This window comes from Myxocyprinus asiaticus, chromosome 29, assembly GCF_019703515.2.
Source record: "Myxocyprinus asiaticus isolate MX2 ecotype Aquarium Trade chromosome 29, UBuf_Myxa_2, whole genome shotgun sequence".
Taxonomy (NCBI): Eukaryota; Metazoa; Chordata; class Actinopteri; order Cypriniformes; family Catostomidae; genus Myxocyprinus; species Myxocyprinus asiaticus.
Genome location: NC_059372.1, coordinates 12895462 through 12919101, shown reverse-complemented (window position 1 = coordinate 12919101; position 23640 = coordinate 12895462). Strand labels below are relative to the sequence as shown.

General features: G+C 41.6%; 1 protein-coding gene across 1 annotated transcript in view; it reads left to right on the top strand.

The window, feature by feature from the left end:
• LOC127419896 (plexin-A1-like) overlaps positions 1–23640 on the top strand; it is a 289863-nt gene that overhangs the window by 141621 nt on the left and 124602 nt on the right. Inside the window, exon 4 of the mRNA XM_051661705.1 lies at positions 10206–10337. Coding sequence (XP_051517665.1) covers positions 10206–10337 — 132 coding nt within the window. The remainder of the gene's footprint in view (positions 1–10205; positions 10338–23640) is intronic.

The window sequence follows — 23640 nt, the reverse complement described above, 5'->3', positions numbered from 1 at the left end:
GGAGGGGGACAGCTGCCCCTCCAGCCTCTCCTGCAGGAAGGAAAGCACTGATCCGACTGCGCATCTCTGGGGGTCTTCGTGTCGGGAAAAACACCACTTAGCGAACAGATGCCACTTCAAGGCATACAAGCGCCTCATAGAGGGAGCCCTGGCCTGAGTGATTGTGTCTACCACCACAGGTGATAGGCCATTTAGGTCTTCCGCATCCTGTCCAAGGGCCAGACATGGAGATTCCAGAGGTCTGGTCGTGGGTACCAGATGGTGTGACATGCAACGGTAGCATAGACAGTTGATGTACGCTACCGTCGCCGTGTTGTCTGTCCGGACCAACAAGTGCTTGCCCTGGATCAACGGCCAGAACCTCCGCAGGGCGAGCAGTACTGCCAATAACTCGAGGCAGTTGATGTGCCAATGCAGCCGCAGGCCAGTCCAAGAGCCGGCGGCTGTGTGCCTGTTGCATACGGTGCCCCAGCCCGTCTTGGAGGTGTCCGTTGTAACCACGACACGCCTGGAGACCTGCTCTAGGAGAACCCCTGCCCATAGAAATGTAAGGTCAGTCCTAGGGCTGAAGAGGTGGCGACAGATCGGCGTGATGACCGCGCAATGTGTCTCGCAGCGCCATGCCCATCTCAGGACTGGAGTCTGAAGCCAGTGCTGAAGTGGTCTCATATGCATCAACCCGAGCGGTGTGGCAACCGCTGAGGATGCCATATGCCCCAGGAGACTCTGAAAAATTTTCAGTGGAACCACTGTCTTACCTTAGCCGTCAGAGATGACGTAAACCTACAGGCCCTGGATGGGAGCTTCGGGCGGCCGCGCCAGGTGGTGGCGCTCTGCGGGTACAAGTGCACCGCAAGCACCTTATCCACCTGGGGGATCACTGAATACCCCTTGGCCGCCCCACCGTCAAGGGTAGTGAGAGCGGGGGAGCTGAAAGATCGGGACCGGGTAGTAAAAGGTCCCCCCACGATCTTGTCAGCTCCTCATGCACTTCCGGGAAGAAAGGAACCAGGGCGGGGCGCGGCCGTGAGCGGCGCTCTGTGCCCAGGAACCAATCATCGAGCCGCGAGGGTTCAGGGGAGAGTAGAGGGTTCCACTCTAGCCCGATGCTCGTGGTTGCCCGGGAAAGCATGTCCGTCATCTCCGTGTCAGCCTGAGACTGGGCGACCACACCCGAAGGGGGAAGCCCAGCCGAAGCCTCCATGTCAGAGTGGACGAGCCGGCTCTCCGATGCTGCGCTTGATAGCTCATCATCTTCTCTGGCCCCGAATAAGAGGTCGAACTTGCCCTGAGATGAGCCGGCGGTCTCATCCGAGAGCCCGACCAGGGCAGGCGAGCGTGCTGAGGAATGGGAGGTCCGTGGGGGGTTACCTGGTGGAGGTGGTCACATTGGAGTCCCCAAATAGCCCCCAGTGCTAACCAACGCGGCCTCATACCCATAGGTTGAAGGGCCGAAGCGGGGAGCCACTGGGGTGGCTTGCTTTCTTACGAAGGCAAGCCGCGACCACAACGTTGCCATGGTCATATTCTCGCAATGAGGACAAGACCCATCCATGAACGAAGTCTCCGCGTGGGCAGCACCCATTCATGTAAGACAGCGATTGTGGCCATCAGAAGCGGAGAGATAACGACTGCAACCAGGAATAACACACAAGCGGAAAGGCATCTTTAAAAAGACGTTCCGTGTGTGCCGCTCTTTTAGAATTGAAAATATACTCTTTTTTAGAATATACTCTTTTGTTGTTCTGCCGATGCGCCCAGGGGCGTTCTCTGCACTCCACAGGTGCAGAGGGGGAGAAGCTGCTGAAATGCGCCGTAAATCCTGCAGATGAGGTGAATGAACTCGGCGGATGAATTGAGCTCAATGAATAGAACCGCACAGCTCCGAAGAGACAATCTGAATGAGTGGTTGCATACCAGCTTCTTTTATACCCGTATGTCTGGGGGAGTGGCATGCAAATTTCACTCGCCAATTCCCATTGGCCTTTTTTCAAAAAGCAGAGGTGTTTGGGGCTCCCAAGAGTGAGTGAGTGACAGACAGGGAACACCCCCATAACAGGACTGACCCACCTCCATGCTTAACTGTGGGGATGGTGTTGTTATTGTCATCACCTTGTCATCTTACTCCAGACATAGGTTATATATTCACACTATGACTTTGAATGTGTCACTCAACTGATATAGATGTAAAGTTTAAAAATTCTGGGTCATCAGAAAAGCTTACCTTTTTAAATCCTTACTGTCTCGGGCGAGTTGAATCATTTCGATCGCAACTGTGTGTATATATATATATATATATATATAATGTGTATATGTGTATTTAACACATATTACAAACATGTTAAGCATTACATCCCAACAGCTATATATGATGGATAGATACTATGGATGGATGGATAGATGGATGGATAGATACTATGCATGGATAGATAGATGGATGGATGGATGTATGTGTAGTGAGTTCTTTTATACATTTGAATTGAGAAAAAAATGGCTGGTCAAATTGGTCTTTCTCCATCCACTGTGTCTGATGGCTGAGAAAGTTAATTTCTCACTCGTATTATAGTATTGGTTTATTCAACCTTAAAAAGCATAAAAAAAAAAAAACAAACAACAAAACAACAACAACAACAAAAAAAACAGGCTGGCTCCTTTTTCCCTGTCTTATTAATGGTGGAGCCCACCAGGGAGTGGGCAGTGGCGTGCCATCATCGTGCCCACTGGGACTGTCTGTCCACGCCTGCTTTTGGCACACTTCCTGTTGCAACAGCAGCAGCATGGCAGAGAAAGATGATTAATTTCACCAAGTAATCTGTCACGCTGATCAAGCCCAATGAGCTTCTGTGTACCAGGTTCTGTTCTTGCCGGCAAGACGCAGACTGTGAAGTCAGCAGGTGCCATGGGTCGCTTTGGATGCCCTCCAGAAAAGGGTCAAAGAGACAGGCTGGTGACACTCATGCTAAGCGGCTCTTCCTGCAAAACCAAGTTAGGATTTGGATACATCGATTGTGACCAGTAGAGTTACACCAAATTTAAAGACCCTCTGAGTTTTGTGGCTTTTAGTCTAAGTATACTAGCTTTGGAATTATCTATGTGATAATGTGATAACTCCTAAATGAGGACAAAATTCACTTTTAGCATATAGATGCATTTCAAATTTGCAGTCTTTCTCTTCTAGGAAAACAGCAAAAAATATTGATGACTCATGCACTGCAGATTTTTTTCCATTCAAATGCTCTCTAGAATGAGTATGTCCTCCCCTAATATGATCTGCAACCTGTGGCACAACTAAAACTTAAATTAACTTAGACATGACTTAGCTATTTAAAAAGGGACAAGCACTTTGTTATGTTCTGCCCAAACTTCCTGGTTCGATAGGAAATGCATCGCAGAAAAAACTGTGCTCATCAAATGATTTTCATGGGGTATTTAATGTATATATTTGAATGTAATGGAGTTTGACTCACGGCACTTCCGAAATGTATCCGAACTCATTCTGCAATTACACATTTGTCCTGGATTTGTGAAAAGTGCTTTAATGATGTTTCACTCTACAATATTAGAGCATTTAATTTCAGCTCAATGACCAAATAAGGATGAAGTGGAAAAAACCCATTGAGAATATTTTGCCTGGAGGTCAAACTCTCTTGATACCTCCACCAGTAGGAGAATAAAGTATCTGCACAATGTGGAATACCCAACATGCTTTCACTCATGATTTTTAACTCCGAATCCTTTATTGATCACTCTCCACCGCGTTAATGTCAAGTTGCAAAATGTCCGAGAGCGGCCTTATGGTCGGCACATTATCCGTGGCTGAGAGGGCACTAATGAAATTGGTTTCAGGCTCATCTGGAAAGTGCCCTCCTGTTTCATTTAATTAGCCAAATGTCTCTGCTCCCCATCCATGCTAGAGTAAAATTATTTTCAACAACTGAAAGTTGATGGGTCACCACAGTTCCTGGCTGAGAAATGCTGGGGTTTCGTGACAAAACTCCTGTCAATCAGTGAGTGTGTTTACGTGCACAACAATATGCTGATAAATATAAAAAATCAGCTCATGCGGCAGTGTTTTTTGTCTTGTATTCTAGTGAAAATATCTGAAGATCCATAAAACAAAATAAATTTAACTGTGAAGGAAAACAGCACAAGATGTTAAGTCTTGTTTTCAGAGAATTTTTTTAATACTTTTATACTTTATAGGTTTATACTTAAAAAAAAATAAAATCGAATAATATAAGAAAAAAACTTTAAGGACAAACCTCACTACATTTTGATAGATCTCTCTAAAAAGCTTATGTCTTTTGTAATTGTGCTTCTCAAGTAAATGTATCTTGTTGTAAGGATATTGAGGTATTTTTACTGGAAAACAATACTAAAATACTGAGTACGAAATTTGTTTTGTTTGTTTACATTATAGTATTGTTTTTTCCTTCAGTTTTCACAAAATATATGCATGCCGTTTACATGACTATGCATGTTGTCAGGTTATTAAGCATAACTGGTGTAAGATTGTGCATGTAAACACACTATAATCAAAGATAATATTTTCTAGCCTGCGAAGGACACTCGTACTCAATTTTTTCTCCCCTAAAGCCTTATATTACAGAGAGCCACAAGCTCAATAATGTCAAGTACAGTTTATCATTGTCCTAACTGTTGACCCTATTGATGTCATAAGGTCACATACAAATTCAGATGATATTGACAAGACTGAAAAGGCCAGACCTGTTTCAATATGCTCTATATTCATCAAGATTGACCCTTCAACGAATCCTGGTCCACCTTAATTATGGTTCATCCATATACCAACATTAAGGAACACTCTCATTATACGCAGGGATGGACAACCACAGTAGGAGACTAGAGACAGTTGCGTCTATCCTAAGAGGACAGAAATGATTCTGCCATAATGCGACCATTAACATAAGAAGATAATGTAAGGAGCAAGCATTGATCATGTTAATCTAACTCGACGGAGTGCGTTAAAATTTTTAATAGGAATGAAGGATGCGAGTTCATCACATAGACAATGCATAGCATATGTTTCCGATTCTTAAATGTTTTATCAGAGTAATATGCAGAGACAACTATAAGTAAATAATTCGAAGGTTGACTGCCTGAGCATGTAAACTGTTCAAAATTGGCTAAACCGATGGCTTGGGTTTGGGGTGGGGATTCCTGTTTGTCCAAACAATGGATGACCGGGGCAGACAAGATTATAGGAGTGTTTTGGAAACTTGTTGGGAAACAGTAACTTTTGTGATTTAGTTTGGTGCATGGTTGACTTCCCAAAGAGTGTAAAGCATTGAGCAATTCGACATTTCAACTTCTAGCTCAACCGATGGCATGGATTTTGGGCGGATCTATCAGTTTTGCCAAACAATGTTAGATGTACGGCCAGGTGGTAGGAGTGTTTGGGAAACCTGTTTGTAAGCAGTTATTATTTTTGTAATTCCGTTTGGTGCCACTAGTGGTGCTAAAATCACATACATCACCTTTATGTCTTATTGTACTGTATGTTACTTGCATTGAGGTCTTGTTGTATTCTGTGACCCCATAACTTACATGGCATCTACTGCAGGGACAACAGCAGTAATCCCGATAATTGTTGGGTGCATTGGGATTCAACAGCAGCTAGTAGGGGGGATTTGTTTTGGTTTTTTTTTTTGGTTTTTTTGCCTCCCTATTCTATCTCTCCTGACACCTTTATGAGGCTACGTGAAGCAGGGAGGACATAGATGCTGTAGGTATTTTTGGCTCCTCTTCCTCTTTTCTGTTAAGGCAAATATGGACCATCTGCCAAAAATCTGCAATTTGAGTAGTCAAGGGATAATTACGTCTCTCTGCACAGCTCTGAAAATGGGTGACATTTGCTCAGCCTTGAATAACAATTATTAGTGGTTATTGCTTAGGCAAGCGGCGTCACTATTAATTTTGCTCTAACTTAGTTTTAGAGATTTTAACAAACCCTTAAGTATTAAACATTGGTGTGCAACTCATTCTGCACCATTGGTGATACAGACCTAAATGATACCTCAAATTGTGCGGCTTGTTGAGGAAAAGTGCAGTATTACTTTTCTAAGCAAACAGACTTAAGATGTTTGCCTGGTGGAAGATAAAATGGGCAAAAATCCCATAGAATTGCCTTGAAGGTGGGGCCTGAGACATTTCTAGAGACTGGGGGACTATTTAGTTGGGCCAGTAATCAACCAACTAGCAGCGACATAACAGGTTCATACTATGGGGAAACTGCAACAGAAGCAAGCAGGTCAGAAAACTGACAGTAAACCAAAACATTGCAGTAGCCAGTATTTTTAGAGTAGTATCCCTGTTCCATGCATCTAAACAGTCTCCCTCCTTTGACGCATTGTTTGTAAAACTGCATGAACGCAGGGGAAGATCTTTTCTTTCTCTCAGCTTGCGTCCTACTGCAGGAACTTCTCTTGGCATCACTTGGCATGGGTTTCAGAAGGATTGGCTGAGGGAGAGGATGTGCTGTCCTTGCAAGGACGGATTAAGACCTGAGAGGCCCATGGGCAGGTACACCGTGGAGGCCCCCCATGACGTGACTACGTTCACCATTATTCGCTACAGGACGCTTGGCAGATTTGGTTGGATTTTTCAAATAGTGGAATAAAAGTTTGTAGCAATGTCTGACACGGCCAATTATATGTACTTTTTAATTATGAACCGATTCAAAATCATGTGATATTAATAGGGATGTGCACAGTATTCAAATAGCAAAACCACTATTTGGTTTTTCTGCATGTGTGTAGAGTTCTTCAATCCAATCTGAGTCCGACGGATGGTACCCGACAAACCTACAGGTTTTGGGCCAGGTTCGGGTCAGTTTTTCAAAGTAGGCTATAGGGCGTGTTACAGACTGTTCACACGTGTGTCTGCGCTATTTTTAAAGAATTTGTCTATATAAACACGCACTGGACGTACATCTTTGATCGTTGCGCTGCGCCACAACTCAGGACCGTCGCATTTTTTAGACACTGTATTAAGTTTAAAAGAACTTTAATATTTATAAATGCATCTTGAGACACCTGTGTTCTGTTTCACCATTTGTTGTGCTGCATGAAGTTTTTTCAGCGCTGGTGTCACAAATCAACATTCTGATGAAGTTCAGGTTGCAAAGAGGACTTAATGTGACTGTTACACATGATTCCAGATAGTTTTTCACCTGGCAAAGTTTCAGCGCTTGATTAACGGTGAGCCAATGTTTTTCCTCCCTTTTGCTCTGGTGTGCAGACAAAAATTCCACAAGTTAAATGATGAATCACTTAAAAATCAAAGCATCCTGAAGAAGTCCTATAAACCGCAGCATTCGTTGCTTCATGGAAAGTGAACCTGCCCGGGCAGTATTATGCTTTTTCCATTTATTAAGAATAGGCCTTCTATGTTGCAGGCAGTGACAGAGATTATTTCTGTTCAACTTTAATGTGATTTTATCATTTGAAGATATATGTACTGTGCTATTTTGGCTCATAGCTCACTGTGCACTTTATTCCATGCTAATCTGAGATTGTGTTTAACGCATCCATGGCAATAAATGTTCTTTATTCCCAAGTCCCTGCTTCCGACAAATAACACAATAACCATTCGTGAACTCTCGCATTTAACCAAATATTACAAAAGGTTATCGTGCGCATATTTAGGGTATTAAGGCATCTTTCGCTTTATCATTAAACAATAAATGCATGCACAATTTAAACATTTTAAAGTCATCCATAATGTTACATGAATTCTGTCGCTTATATGAATTTAAACCATCAGCTTTGTACACAGCCAGGGTAAACTGCACCTTATCTTTGGAAGCGTTTTGTAAATCAGACGTTGTTCTCTGTAGTCCATCAAATAAACGCGCTGCATCTGTGAGATGCAGATTCCATGAGCGCGCACTCGAGTGTCTGTGCACGTGCTGCTGTTGTCCAGCACGCATTCTGCCGAACAAATGGTATTGCACATAAGGCTGACATTTACGTGGATTTATAATATTTATCTCAAAATAAATAAATAAATAACTGATTTAGAGCTTGGGGCCCTTTGGGTTTAGAGGCCCCTGGGCAACGGCCCAGTCGGCCCGGTGGTTAATCCGTCCTTGTGTCCTTGAGCTGTTATTTGCCACTCCTTCATAATGAGCCTTATCCCGTGGGAGTAGTGCTCAATTAAGTGATAGAGATGAAGACAGACAACAGACTCCAACTCCTAGACTGCTTTGCAATCTCATCACTCTCTGCCATCCACTGGGGAATATGACCCATGTGCCTTTTGTTTGTATTCATTTTTTAGTTCACCCAAAAATGAAAAATCTGCCATCATTTACTAACTCTTATGTTGTTCCAAACCCATATAACTTTCTTACTTCTGTGTAAAGCAAAAGTCCTGAGGAACGTCCACATTTCTCTCTTCCATACAATAAAAAAAAGTAGATGGTGACAGGGGCTGTCAAGCTCCAAAAATGTAAAAAGCACCATGCAAGTAGTCCATACGACTCATTCACTGTATTCCAATTCTTCTGAAGCCATATGAAAGCTTTGTTTGAGAGCAAACTGAAAATGATGCCTTGAAAATCTTGTTTGATGGCTTTAGTGTGCCAGTTTGCAATAGGTCGCATTGCACAGCTTTAGGTTTTAGTTAAAGAACTGATGATTAAGTTTACGCTACCTCTATTTTTCAGATTTTCGTAGATGTAATTTTAGTAGTTCTCTTGATCCGACTCCAGGGTTTGACCGAAATAGGCCATGCTGTCTTCTCCCATGTGTGATTGACTAAAACATTTCTGCAACTCTTTGCTCGCTTGATGTAGACCTCTACGAGGGAAACCAAACAGCATTACCAGCACTTGCGGTTTCGTAAGTGGGTCGGATGGTGCTGCTCTGGCATACTCTAGTGCCGCAGGCACTCTCTTCATTAGCAATGGGATGGTATCAGAGGGCCTAGGTAATGTGCTCCCACTGCGCTCGGAGAAGGGGACGGTCATTAATCAGTGGGACACAGCACCAGAGCCGAGCACATCATTAGGCCCTAAAACACAAAGGGATGCGGGGGTCACGCTCCCCTGACCCTGCATCAATAAGGCCAGGGAGGGGTACTTAAAAGAAGGAGGGAACAGCTAGGGAGGGCCTGAGAAAGCAGAAAGGTAGTCTGCGATTACTGTGGACCAAGGTAAAATTGTTTAACGACGGTCAAGGCTGGTGTTCCTCCCTATAAGCATCATAGTGAAGGCTGGAGATTTTAATGCCTGTATTATGTAGTGTGGAGCAGTACTGATGCTGTGAAGATGCAGACAGAGAATGTAAAATGGACCGAAATATGGCCCTGAGGAACTCATTCCCTGAAGCTATAGATTCAGACAGTGAGTGAGATTGAGAAATCACTCTTCACTCTTCTAAACCAATTTGAACCATCTGAATGATCATTAATGACCAGCTTTTTCCAGCTTAAACCATGTAAACCATTTTAGACAATCTAATGACCATTAATAACCGCTTTAACCAGCTAAAACAAGCTAAACCAATTTGGACTATCTAATGACCTTTAATAACCAGATTGGACCTGCTTAGACCCTTCTAAAACCATTTGAACCAGTTTGGACCATTTAATGACCAAATTTAACCAGCTAAAACAATCTAAACCAATTTAGACCATCTAATGGCCAATATTGAGCAGCCTTGACCTGCTAAAACCATCAAAACTAGTTTGGACCATCTTAATGAGTATCTATTGCCAGCTAAAAACATCTACACCAGTTTGGACCATCTAATGAACATTATTGACAAGCTTCAACCAGCTAAGACCATCTAAACAAGTTTGGACCATCTAATGATCATTAATGAGCAGCATCAACTGGCTAAAAAGCATCTAAACCAGTTTGCACCATCTAATAACCAGCTAGAAAGCATATAAAACTGGTTATCATTGGAAGCTTGTATTAGCTGGATTTTTTAAGCAGAAAAACAGTTATTTGGATGAGGGTTTGGATGAGTGTGTCTCTTTGGGTGAGGGGCATATGTAACGTTTTCACCTGATAAACCATGCAGATATAGACTGCTGGTGCACTCAGATTTATAGATCTCAGATTTTTTAATTTACTTTCCATTACAGCAGTCCTCTTGATGTCTCTCCTTCCACCTGCTATATCACACACTATTTCAGTGCTGGTATTGATCATGTACCTTCTTTGTATGTTTCAGATCTTGGTGAACACTATTACCCAGCCTGCACTGCTATATGAGAACGTGGTGGTGAGCGATGGGAACCCAATTCTGCGGGACATGCTCTTCAGCCCTGACCACCAATACATCTACACACTAACAGATAAAGGGGTAAGACTTTAAGGAGTATAATGTTTGACAGTGATGGTTATCATGTTTTATTTGTCTGGAATGTTCTTAGGAGCCCTACGGACATGCAGTGTGGTTGGGTCATGCACCCAAATCCTCCACAGACACCAAAGACAGAAGAAAACTCACAATAACTGAAAGTCTCAGTGAAGTGACCCCCTTATTCTAACGTTAGGTCCTTGAATACTCTTTGGAATGTGATCATTAAATAGTGTTTCCTGGATCTTCTGAGTTAAATACAAATGAAGATCTATCGACAGCATCCGTGGCATGCTGTTAATTACCACAGAACATAATTTTGACTCATACCTCTGTTTGTAAAAACAAAGACACTTATGTACAGAAATGCACTTACTATTGTACTATTGTAAGTGTATAACTGTCAGTATATTTGTTAAACATCATTATTTTTTTTTATCAAAACTACTAGCAGCGCTAAGGTTGTGGGTTCAGTTCCCAGGGAATGCATTAAGTGATAAAAAAAAAAAAAAGAAATTTGATAACTTTAAATGCACTGTAAGTCACTTTGGATAAAAGCATCTACCAAATGCATTAATGTAAAATATACAAAAATGCCATGGATACTGTTAATAGAGTTTAACTTGTATTTAATCTGGAATATTACCTTTAAAAGCTAAACTAACTTCTATTTCTCTTGCGTACAGTTGTTGGGTGGGCACACCTTAATATATGTATAAATATAGAAAATTTGGCTTCAATATGCCAAAGAAATGAAATAGGTGACAAAATGATCTTTCGGTATGTGCATTTTTCCATGTGCTGATTTTTATTCTCATGGTGATTCACATGGTGAATTTGTTATTGTGTGTGTGTGTGTGTGTGTGTGTGTAGAGAGAGAGAGAGAGAGAGAGAGAGAGAGAGAGAGTGAGTGAGTGAGTGAAAATGAGAGACCCAGAACCTCTTCTGATTGCCTGCATGTGATATTCGACACTGTGTCAGCCCCCTTCCCACTTTTCCACACGTACACACACACACACACACACACACACACACACACACACACACACTACGCCTCTGGTAATTCACCACTTATCAGAGAAAATTGAGGAAGGGCCTCTCTGATCTTTTCTGATGGAAAAGAAAGTGTCCAAACCCCCCACCCCCCTTTTCACTCAGACCAAGGTCTGGAGAATTCTCTCTCTTATCTTTTCTCCCTCTGTCTCTCTCCTTCCTTTGTTTTGCTCTTGCCTTTTTCTTTGGACTTTCATGTTCTTCTCACTAAGGGCTGATTGGAGTGCTTCCTGTATTCTTCTTATTAAAGGGCATTTCCTTCATCAGCGTAACTCCATTCACTTTCCGCCGGCCCATACTGCTTCTGATTAGAGCAGCTTACCATGACATCAAGCTCAAAAAAATACCTTAAACCATGATCAAATCCAGACCCAAAGTGTTTATTTTGCCTTTTAATGTCAGAGATTAAAAGGAAGTAAATGTGACAGAATCCCTACAAACATCTGAATAATCTAAGTTTTCTTTTTTTTTTTTTTTCAGATGTTTCGGCTGAGGGAAATATAAGAAAACTTTAAGAGTCAGAATGAGGTTGTGGGGGAGAAACCCTCATGGATGTTCTCGCTAAAAAGGGTCTATTCACCTAAAACTGAAAATTCTGTTATTATTCACTCACCCTCATGTTGTTCCAAACCCATATGACTTCCTCTCCGTGGAACACAAAAGGAGATGTTAGGCAGAATGTTAGCCTTAGTCATTAATACACCTGTCGCGATTATTAAATAATTGTCTGATTATGGTTATTTGATCTAACCGCGGTTATTTGTGATAAACACGATTGCGTAAATGATGACAGGTGAGCTTTCCCTTTAAGGCTTTAGGACAGCTATTTATATGTTGTGCAAAGGAACTAGACTGTCACATTTTGCCTCTGCTTTGAATTTATTCAGCATTATCATTCACGAACCAGCCACACACACCTGTCTAGACATGCAAAATACCTTTGCCGCACAAACATTGTGGTCCATTAGCAGTGGGAGATAATTGTTTGTAATGTATCCACGTCTTAAGAAAAAAGGTGTTCTGTAATTGCTATAGATGGTTTTTGTATATGGGAGGGCTGTAGATTGCATGTTGAGAAGGGGGTAGGCTTGATAACCTCTCAACACGTTAACGTACCAGAGAGGAGTGTTAGGGTAACATTCTTTAAATGAAGCCGCTTCCTTCTCCGTGTGTATATTCGCTCAGCATTCGGACTAATATTGATTTAAGTGAGGCTGGAAATGGATTTGTTATTGCAAGAAGATTTTATGGAGGGGGAAAAAAATATTAAACTTTTATACAAATGAGGGGGAGGAAGTGCTTCTTGGACAGGAATTTGTGTACATAGCAATAGCATCTCTCTCTCTCTTTTTCAGGAGAATGAGTGCCATTGTAATGGAGATGAGAGGGGGTTGCTGTGGTCAGCGTGTGGGTGAGAATGTAATACCCTTAGGGTCTGATTATTGCCATGGAAAGACAGACAGACAGACAAAAAACAAAACAAAACAGGGAATCTCAATGTGATCCACATTCTGGATTCTTTTCATTGGCTTGTGTTGTTCCTTTCAATACAATCCCAACTACAACTATTTACTTTTTGAAAAGACGATGAAAATGGATTAAATCAAGCCCCACTCTACATTATTTCCCATTGTTTCACTCTGAAATATGTCAAAACAAAAGTTACACACAGCGTTTCATGTTGTCTATGTAAAAATCAGTCATGTGTACACCTGCAGTGGTTTATTCTGATGGTACTAGTGGAGTGAGTTTGGATTTGGACAGGATGAGGTGAATGTGTTTTCCAGCTCTCTTTCTCTCTCTCTTTTCTCTCTCTGTCTTCAGCTGCTGCACCCAAAGACCCAGAGGATTGGGTGAAAGAGAGAAGTGGAAATTAATTGGTTTGAAGCAGTTCGTTCTGTCTCCTTTCCTTCATCTATCTTTTCTCTTTTCTTTCTCCCCTCTCTTTTAAGTGGTCCTCCTCTTATAGAAGAAAGAGTCAATGGGCAAGCTGCCCCCAGGGGTCATTTCTTTCTCTCTCTTGTTTTCTGGCTCTCCCTCTTGCTCGGTCGCTGAGATATCGCCGGCTCTTTGAGAGCTGACAGCAGTCGCTGGAGATATATTGTGATTGGATCACTCTGGCTTCCTTGAAGCTGTCTTTCATTAATTTTTCTCTTGCCACATTCACTTTTTTCCCTGTTTATCGTAATCGGAGGCATCTCACCATCTCTTGTGAACAGCCGTGGCTAACAAGCCTCTGTCGCTGTCTCTAGCCAGAGTCACGTATTTTCTTCAGGTTTTATTGTGTTTGAGGGGGTGGACTACCAGCTCACAAATGCCATGCCGTTCTCTCTTGTTGTTGTTATTTTGAAACTACCGAAACCAAAATTTTCAAGACATTCCATAAACACAATCACACAGTAATCCAGCGTTCCGATCCACCCCACATTTTAATATGTGGCTTCCGTACCTCGGTGGAGACCAGGAGTCTAATGTGCACAGATATTGCTGTTTTTTCCTCATTTCGCACAGATCTAAAGAGAAGATGCACGGCATGTCGTTCATGTCCACCCCCCAACCCTCTCCATTTTTTTATCCATTTGTATCTCTTCATTGGATAATAGAAACGGCAGGCAGAGGCTTCATGCTGTGCCTCAAACATCAAAAACTCCATTTCAACAGCTTGACAGAACAATTTTCTATTTCCCATATTCACACGCACTTAATTAAAAGTTGCTGATAGCCCGGCATCTCTCTGCGGCGCTCTGGGCTGCGCAGGAACACATAAAGCTGTCCCGTACTAAGCGAGAAGAAACTTCGATTAGTGTTAGCTTGATTTAAACAGCACTCGCTGCCGCTCTGACAATAAAGTTTACAAGGTTTATCTAAGGCACATTGAGACTTGGAGGAATTTCTGAAAAGTTCCATCTATGGATTTGTCAGTTTTGTTTATTGCCCCTGTATTTTGAAAATATAATGTTGTTTATTTTGAAGATTGTATATGCTGTTTGGAGAATCTCACAAAACCTGTCAAAAATATTTACACTGCAAAAAAATCAATCAGTATTTTTGTCTTATTTTCCGGTAAAAATATTTAAACATCCTTAAAACAAGATATATTTCTTGAAGCAGAGTGGCATAAGATATTTAGTCTTGTTTTTCAGAGAAATCCAACTAAATTTAGTGGGGTTTTTGCTCAAAAATAATGGCAAATAGTTTTTTTCTTGTTATAGGCATAAATTACTGAACGTTGTTATATTTCTCTAAAAAAACAAAATATCTCAATTCATTTAGCTTCTCAAGTAAATTTATCCTGTTTTAATAATGTTTAGATTTGATTAGTAGCCTACTTTTCTGGTGCAATTTTCGTGTTACTGTCTCCTTAAGATGAATCGCTTATGTTGTATCCATTCTAATTTTATAAGTCATGATGGATAAAAGCGTCTGGTAAATTAATAAATGTAAATGTATATATCTTTACTGGAAAACAAGAAAACTTTCTTTTTTTTAATGAATTTTGTAATCAACAAGAGACTGCAGATATTTTGCTAGAGTAAATGAAGCAAATTTCCTTTAGAAAACTTACATTTACATTTTTAGCATTGAGACAATGAGAATTATCATTACAGTAATTCCAAAAAATGTCTTAGTACTGTAATGTGGGGAAAAAAGTATTTAATTCATTTTATTTGTAAAGAATGGTAATATTTGTTGTACTTCCTTTAATTTATGCTAATTTAAATTAAAATAAATAAACTCGACAAACTAATGAGAATAAGCATTGGGAATAATGGGAATTACAAAAAGCCACTCACAAAATGTCTAAATGCATTAGGGTAATGAGAATTTGGAGAAAAAATGTGCTTAATTTTTATGAAAATTGTTGCAATGCAAAAATCATAATGGTCCTAACAATAGTTATGCTCAATATAATTTATCATTTATTTTTCTTGTGTTTCAGAGGTGAAATATGACCTGGACTTCACCTATTTAGCATTCAGCAGTGGAGTTAGTCTTCGGTATCAAGCGTTAAGAAATGCACAGTGTTTCCACTGTGGGAGCATATACTGTATGGGGTTGTGTACAGTACGTGTGTATTTGTACATGCATAGCACCCCCTCTGTTAGAAGCTTTTGATCATATTGACAGTGCTTGTATTGTTTTCTCACATAGCTGCAACTCAAAGCCTCTGTGTACCACAGTCCAGTGAGGAAACTCTATATGGGTCTCTCTCTCTCTCTCTCTCTCTCTCTCTCTGAAGGTCAGTGTTCTTTTGTACGGTTCTGTCAGAGGAATGAGAGGAAGTATCAGCTGGCTGTAATCTGATTTGTGTGGCGGACATCTTAATATAGGCAACGTGACAAGATGGAAGAAGAAAGTGCCAGCTCTTCAGATCAGATCAGTTCAGTGTGTGTGTGTGTGTGTGTGTGTGTGTGTGTGTGTGTGTGTGTGTGTGTGTGTGTGTGTGTAAATATAAATACTACCAGTCAAAAGTTTGGACACACTTGACTAAATTTGTTTCTCATTATCTTTAAGACTATTAAATTGTAAACTAATATATACTGTGGCTGTATCACACTTGTAATTGTGCTATTGTACTTGAAAACCAGTACAGAACTTGCAGTACTGTAAATTGTTTAAATAAGTTAGTTTTGATTTTGTTCAACATTTTCACTATATAATTCCATACTTCCACTTGTTTTATTTTATAGTTTTGTTGACTTTCTATTATTCTAAAATGTGAAAAATGGTAAAACTAAAGAATATGTAGATGTGTCCAAACCTTGGATCGGTAGTGTATTCGCATCCATGCAGGAAAAAACACACTTCCAGAACCAAAACATAAAAACAAATTACTTAAAAATCCAACCCGGTCATAATAATAGTATGAGATGATGAAATCATACAAAATCGTATGAGTTGGCTTGTACAAAAACGTCTGACTTTAAGTTTAACTCCTAAACCTAACTGTACCCTTACCCAAACCCTAAACCTAAACCATGATTTTAATTGGGGGGGGGGGGGAACTATTGTGTACCATGGAAGAAAGAAAACACTGGGGTTTGTAACGAGACAAGGGAAGCACATTACAGGTTATTGACGTACATCAGTCATTTGCATTGTATAATTAAATATGGAATGAGAAACCAAATTTTCTTGAAATAAAGTGTTGGATCGGAGGCTAGCTAAAATTTGATGCCTTTATTGTTTCGATTTCAAATTCAGTTTATTGAGTGGTTGGTCTCTATGAAAATAAAAGTTGTACTTATTTGCTCGAGCCAAGTCGTATGACCTCTTACAATTTTGCCAACTTGTACCCAATGTTGAATCACATTTTCACCTCACGACTGGACAAGGCCATTTATGGCCTTCACACACACTAAGTTTCTTTCTTTTGCTAGCTTATCTACTCTGTTAGCCACTTTTATCCTATTCCATCATTTTTCAAGATTTAATTTGTTAATTTTTCCCTTCTCAAACTGATTTTTGTTAAGCATATTATCTAGACGTGACACAGTGACCAAGTGAGCCATTCCAGATCCCAGATATTGCCATGGTGATATCCATAGGGCTTGCAATAAAACCACACACACACACACACACAAAACCCTTGAATGTGTGCTGGTATTGATAAAGCCAGAGGTTTATTGAGCTCGTAGCTGGAGACTGTACCGATATGTAGCAGTGAGCGCTTGTGCTCAATAACATTCGTCTTTGTCTGCACTGTGAAGGCCATTTCTTCTCCTTGCGTATTTGCCCTGCAAACTAAAGGGACACGGGTGAAATTTTGAGCTTGAATTAAAGGGATAGTTGAATAAATGAAAATTTTGTCATCATTTACTCTTGTGCTCCAAGTCATACAGGTTTGGAACAACATAAGGAGATGTTAGAAGGAATGACAGCCGCAGTCACCTTTCACTTTCACTGTATGAAAAAAAAAAGATGCAATAAAAGTAAATGGTGGCTGAGGCTGTCAGTCTTTAAGATTCTGCCTAACATCTCCCTTTGCATTCCATATATGAAAGTAAGTCATATGGGTTTTGGAACAACATTAGGTTGAGTAAATGATGACAGAATTTCCATTTGTGGGTGATCTATCCCTTTTACATTTGATAGATATTTATTGGAGGTAAAATGAAGTGAAGGAGAAGAAGGGAAAATTGAGTGCTTGAAACACCAAACATTAATTATGTTTTATTATTTATTTATGATGTTAACAGGCAGTTGCTTTAAATAACCACAGCAAAAAGCTACAATTTAAAGCAATTATAACATAAGTATGTACCCAAAATGTATCTTAAAATATAAGCTGTAGATTATATCTGTGTCTAAGTTGGTGACAAATATTGCAAGTTTTTTTTTTTTTTTTTTTTTTTGCGGTAGGGGCGTGCAGTTCCTCTGAAGTGGGCGAGATCTTATTGTCTTATTGTGGTAATTATATGTACTGTTTGTTATACTTTAGTAACAGTCAGTGCCTTCTGCAGTATGTCTGATTTAATAAAACAATATGTGTTTTTGACAAGACAGTGAGAGACCCAGGAGATTTTTCAGGAAGTAGAGAAGGAATAATGCAGACTTGATTTGAACCTGCTTCTCTCTCATTAACCACTAGGCCACGGCTCTGAGAAAGCAATTAGTGGGTCATTATGGTCAAATATAATTTTGAAACCAAATATTCCATTAGAGGCCATGCGTTCGAGTGATTTTACCCAGAGACTATTTAGCCCCAAGACAGACTACTTGTATTAAAATGAATGAGAGAAATTGGAACTCCCAATAAGGCTGTCAAAATAAAATTCCAAATTTGAAAATTCGTTGAATTTAAATTAAAATTCACATTCGAATGCTAAAATTAGCATTCAATTTTTGGATGTGTGCCAAGCACTGATGATGATTTACTGATCAGGTTCAGGTTGACGATTCATGGGATAAAACAGACACAGAATGTAGGTAAAACAGAACGGGGTGTCTCGAGATGTGTTTTAAAGGCTAAATTTCCTTTTAAATGGACACAGCGGCTAAAAAACATGCATCGCTCCTGCACAAGACGCTGAAAAAACAGTGTAACAGAGATCGTATTTTCAGGGCAAATGTCAGGAGGCAGCAGAAACAGTCAACGGGAGTATTTTATTACTCACAAAACTCAAACAAAAAGGGCACTCAGTGGCCAAATAATCACACAAATGAGACAATCAGTCTTGTTGCACACATAGGAAGAGTTTCTCTCTGGTCCCTCTCTTTCTGCCGACTGATGCACTTTGTTGGCGTTTTCAGGTCTCCCTCCGCCATCACTATAAAAGAGACAGGTGTTAATGATAATGACAGCCCAGGTGACGAGCCTTACCGCTCTCCTTTTCAAGCAGACAGGCACATGACCACACCCCCATCCCCACATACCCCCACTGCCCAGCTGGGGCAACATCCGGCTCGCCAACACCCCCGCCCCAATTCTGCAGAGAAAGTCAGCCACAGCCATCTGTGCCCCCGATCTGTGGATCACCTCGAATTGAAATGGCTGAAGTGCCAGGTACCAATGGGTGATCCGCGCTGTAGGGCTTTACTGGTTGTTTAGATCAGTGTTACTATCAGAAATAATTAATAATTATTTCTGTAGTTATTAATCAATATTTAAATTAATTAATTGGATCTAACTCATTAAAACCTCATATGGGACTCCAGTGAATGTAGTGTGCTACGTTTAGGAGCAAGTTTGGTTATTAGCAATAATTATCAAAGATAATTATTAATTATTAAAATCAATAGAACATTGATGAGAATCAATGTTAGCTTTTTTTAATCCTTTAAATCAACAGTTATCAAAGATAATCGTTAATTGTTAACGTCGATGAAACATTAATTAAAATTAACACTAGCTTATTGATCATTCAAATTCAATCAAAGATAATTATCAATTATCAAAAATCAATAGAATATTAATAAGGATTAACATTTACGGGGCACCACCCTGGAATCAGGGACTAATAACCGAATATTAAAACAGTCTCAATATTAGATTGTTTTCTTAGGAAAATCGACATCCGAAGAATATCGATTTTCGGGAAAAAAACAATGAATGAAGGTTTGAATCCGAGCACTGACCTCCCGTCAGCATGACACAGGCGTATGCAAAACAAACCAAAACACTTCTCTTTGTAATATAAACAAAGTTTATTTATGCAGTAATATCAATTAATAATTAATACAATGCAGTCAATAAACTTCCGACTTACAACTACAAACTAAACAGTGATATGATTAGATATGGAAATAAAATAATCCTATAACACATAAGGTGTGTGTGTGACAGTGTGTGTGTGTGTGTGTGTGTGTCAGTGTGGTTAGTGAGAGAGAGAGAGAGAGAGAGAGAGAGAGAGAGAGAGAGAGATTATTAAGTGACAGCCCGAAAGCTGATTTCGCGATAGCTGGAGATAAAGCAGCTGTGTTCATCACTCAGAGACGCGGTTTTACGAGCGGGGCTCGTAAAAGTCCTGCGTTATTTGACTCTAATGGATGAACTCAGTTTCTGTCTCACCCGCAATGGCGAAAATGCACAACAATCCAATTTGGTTGGACCACAATACAGCAAAACAAATTTGTGATAATTAATACCCTGAGTATTAATAATGAGCAGACATGGCGGTCCATAAACTATACAAGCAAAAACCTTGAAACACAAGAATAACACGCTATAATTTTCTATCTCTGCCCAGATGTAACCTCTTACTTGAATCGCATGAGGACACAGGTAGAATGTGTTTTCCTCCGTCCTTTAACTTTGACCCGGTTCCTTGAGGCTCGTGTGATGACGGGAGGCCGTTTCCTCGTGCTGTCGGCGGGCAGTACGGCTGTTGATTCTCGGCGGGCTGGCGGAGAACTCAGAAATGTCGACTTGATTGAAGATGGAAGAGAAATCTTTAATCTCTTCACTTCTGTAGGCCAACTGATGAAGATGCGAATTGCTCGGCGGTCTCCTTCGGATCCGTTAGAGTGTTCGGTTGAACACAGAGTAATCTCAACTCGTCCAGCGAGATGGAGATTGTATGGCTACAGTCTCAAGTCGGACATTACTTCCTTAAGCCACGAGGTTGCACCGGAGAGCAGCAAAAAGCTACGTCCGTATTCGGTGAACGAAGTTGCTGGAAGCAACTCTGGAAGCATTTCAGAATAATTTGAAGTCCTGATGATGTCATGTTTGAGGGACGTTCTGTGGTGTGCCTCATCCAATAGGAGTTGAGAGCTCGATCCTTTAGAGGGCAAGGCTTCATGGATCTGTAGTCTGTTTTGGACTCCCTTTGTTTGATTTTGGCGCGATTTTTATCAGCAAAATTTACGACTTAGAAGGTGGGGGCTTGAGTTATGTTTTTATGACTGTTAGGCCTGCCTTTGTCTTCTATCTGAACACATGAGGCCCAACAGTGCATTGGTATATTTCATGCAGTAGAGCCATTGGAGTGGGGCGTGATCTGAACAGAGGGTGAAGGCCCGCCCCAGAAGATAGTAGCGGAGGGTGAGGACAGCCCACTTGATCGCAAGACACTCCTTCTCGATGGTACTGTACTTTGTCTCTTTCAAGGAGAGCTTGCGACTTATGAACAGTACTGGCCATTCCTCCCCTCCCACCTCCTGCAAGAGCACTGCCCCCAGCCCCCTGTCAGATGCATCCGTCTGCAAAATAAAGGGGAGAGAGAAGTTAGGAGCATGTAAAAGCCACCCCTCACAAAGCGCAGACTTTTTTATTTTATTTTTTTTTTTATCCCCAATTTGGAATGCCCAATAACCAATACGCTCTAAGTCCTCCTGGTGACGTAGTGACTCGCCTCAATCCGGGTGGCGGAGACCATCAATGCACACATCTTATCACGTGGCTTGTTGAGCGTGTTACCGCGGAGACACATAGCATGTGGAGGCTTCACACTATTCTCTGCATCATCCACGCACAACTCACCACGCACCCCACCGTGAGTGAGAACCACACATTATAGCGACCATGAGGAGAATATCCCATGTGACCTATGTGACCCTCCCTAGCAACCGGGCCAATTTGTTTGCTTAGGAGACCTGGTTAGTGTCACTCAGCATGCCCTGGATTCAAACTCGTGACTCCAGGGGTGGTAGTCAGCATCAATACTCGCTGAGCTACCCAGGCCCCAGACTTTACTTTTAGGAAAGCCTGTTGGAATGACTTCGTCCACTGGACTGGATCGGGGGGCCCCCTTTCTAGTAAGATCAGCCAATGGGCTGGTGACATCAGAGTAACTAGGCACAAACCTTCGGTAGTAGCCAGCCAGCCCCAGAAACTGTCTTACCTCCTTTTTGGTCTTGCTGCGATCACTGCAGTTTTGTTAACCTGGGGTCGCACCTGCCCATGACCCAAGTGAAACCCCAGATACCGAACTTCCTTCCACCCAATTGTTCACTTCTTTGGGATGGCCGTGAGTCCCACCCGTCGCAGTGACCTCAGGACTGCTCTCAGATGTTGCATGACCTCCCAAGCAGTCATTACTATAAATAATAATATAATCAAAATATGCGGCGGCATATGCTGAATGCGGTCTGAGAATTTTGTCCATGAGATGCTAAAATGTGGCCGGGGCCCCAAACAAACCTAACAGAAGAGTCACAAATTGGTGTAAGCCGAACGGTGTGGAAAAAGCAGTTTTTTCTCGGGCGATTGGAGTTAAAGGGATCTGCCAATAACCCTTTGTTAAAACCAGTGTAGAATAAAATTGAGCCGATCGAGCAACTCGTCAATCCAAGGCATTGGGTATGAGTCAAATTTGGACTCTGCGTTCACTTAGTGATAGTCTACACAGATCCGGACCATCCTGTTGCTCTTAGGTACCAGAACCACCGGGCTGGCCCAATTGCTGTGCGACTCTTCTATTATGCCCATCTCAAGCATTGCCTCTAATTCTTCCTGAACAACCCTTTTCTTGTGTTCAGGAAGGCGATAGGGGCGGCTAATAACCACCACCCCCGGGGTGGTCTCGATATGGTGTTCTATGAGGTTCTTGCAAATGGGAAGAGGTGAGAACACATCTGCGAATTACACTTCCAACTTTGCCACGTTTGTGAACTGCGACAGTGAAAGGTGGTCTCCACACGGGACCGGGGTGAATGAATTTGGTTTGAGTGTTATCTCCGGCCCGAGCTCTGCCCTCTCCAGAACTACCATCGCCAAGGCCACAGGGACTGCCTCCCTCCATGATTTTAGGAGGTTGAGGTGGTAAATTTGACGTGCCCTGCCCCTGTCCATTCGCCTAACCTCATAATCGAGATCTCCGACTCGCCGTGTGACCTCAAAGGGCCCTTGCCACTTGGCGAGTAATTTAGAGCTTGAGGTGGGCAGTCATACAAGCACTTTATCTCCCGGTACGAATTCCCGTAGTTGAGTGCCCCTGTCATACAGTCAGCTTTGACGTTCCTGAGCTTGGAGCAAATTCTCCTGTGTTAATTGACCCAAAGTGTGGAGTTTTGCTCTAAGGTCAAGAACGTACTGAATTTAATTTCTACTGTTTGAAGATCCCTCCTCCCAAGATTCCTGCATCACGTCGAGCAGTAGCTTGAATGGGGAAAACCCTGTGGAGGCTAGTAGGACAGGGGTTCGAGCAACTTATCCCAATTTCTAGCATCCTCATGTACAAACCATCATATTTTTTAAGGTTTTATTAAATCGTTCCACCAACCCATCTGTTTGTGGATTGTAAACACTGGTGCGAATCGATTTAATACCTAACAATTCATACAGTTCGCGTAGTTTTCATGACATAAAGGTAGTGCCTTGATCAGTGAGGATTTATTTTGGAATCCCAACTCTGGAGATTATTCTGAAGAATGCCTCTGCAACACTACATGCTGAGATGTTGCGCAGGGGCACTGCTTCCAGATATCACGTTGCATAGTCCACCAGAACTAACACAACGTGATGCCCGCGTGTGACCCGTTCTAATGGCCTGACGAGGTCCATGCCAATTCTTTTGAAGGAGACCTCGATTAGTGGTAGAGGGTGCAATGGTGCCTTTGTGGTGGCTGGTAGATTCACCAACTGACATTAACGGCATGCTGCACACCACTTGCGAACGCCCCCGTGATTGCCCGGCCAGAAAAAACAGGCCATTTTTCGGTTAAGCGTTTTCTTGTGACATAGATGGCCAGCCATTGGATTATGGTGAGCTGCCTGGAAGAGGGTTTCCCGATGGCTCTTCAGTACTAATAATTGGATTGTATTTTCTTTTGTTTGAGTGTCCTGTGTTATTCGATACAACCGATCTTT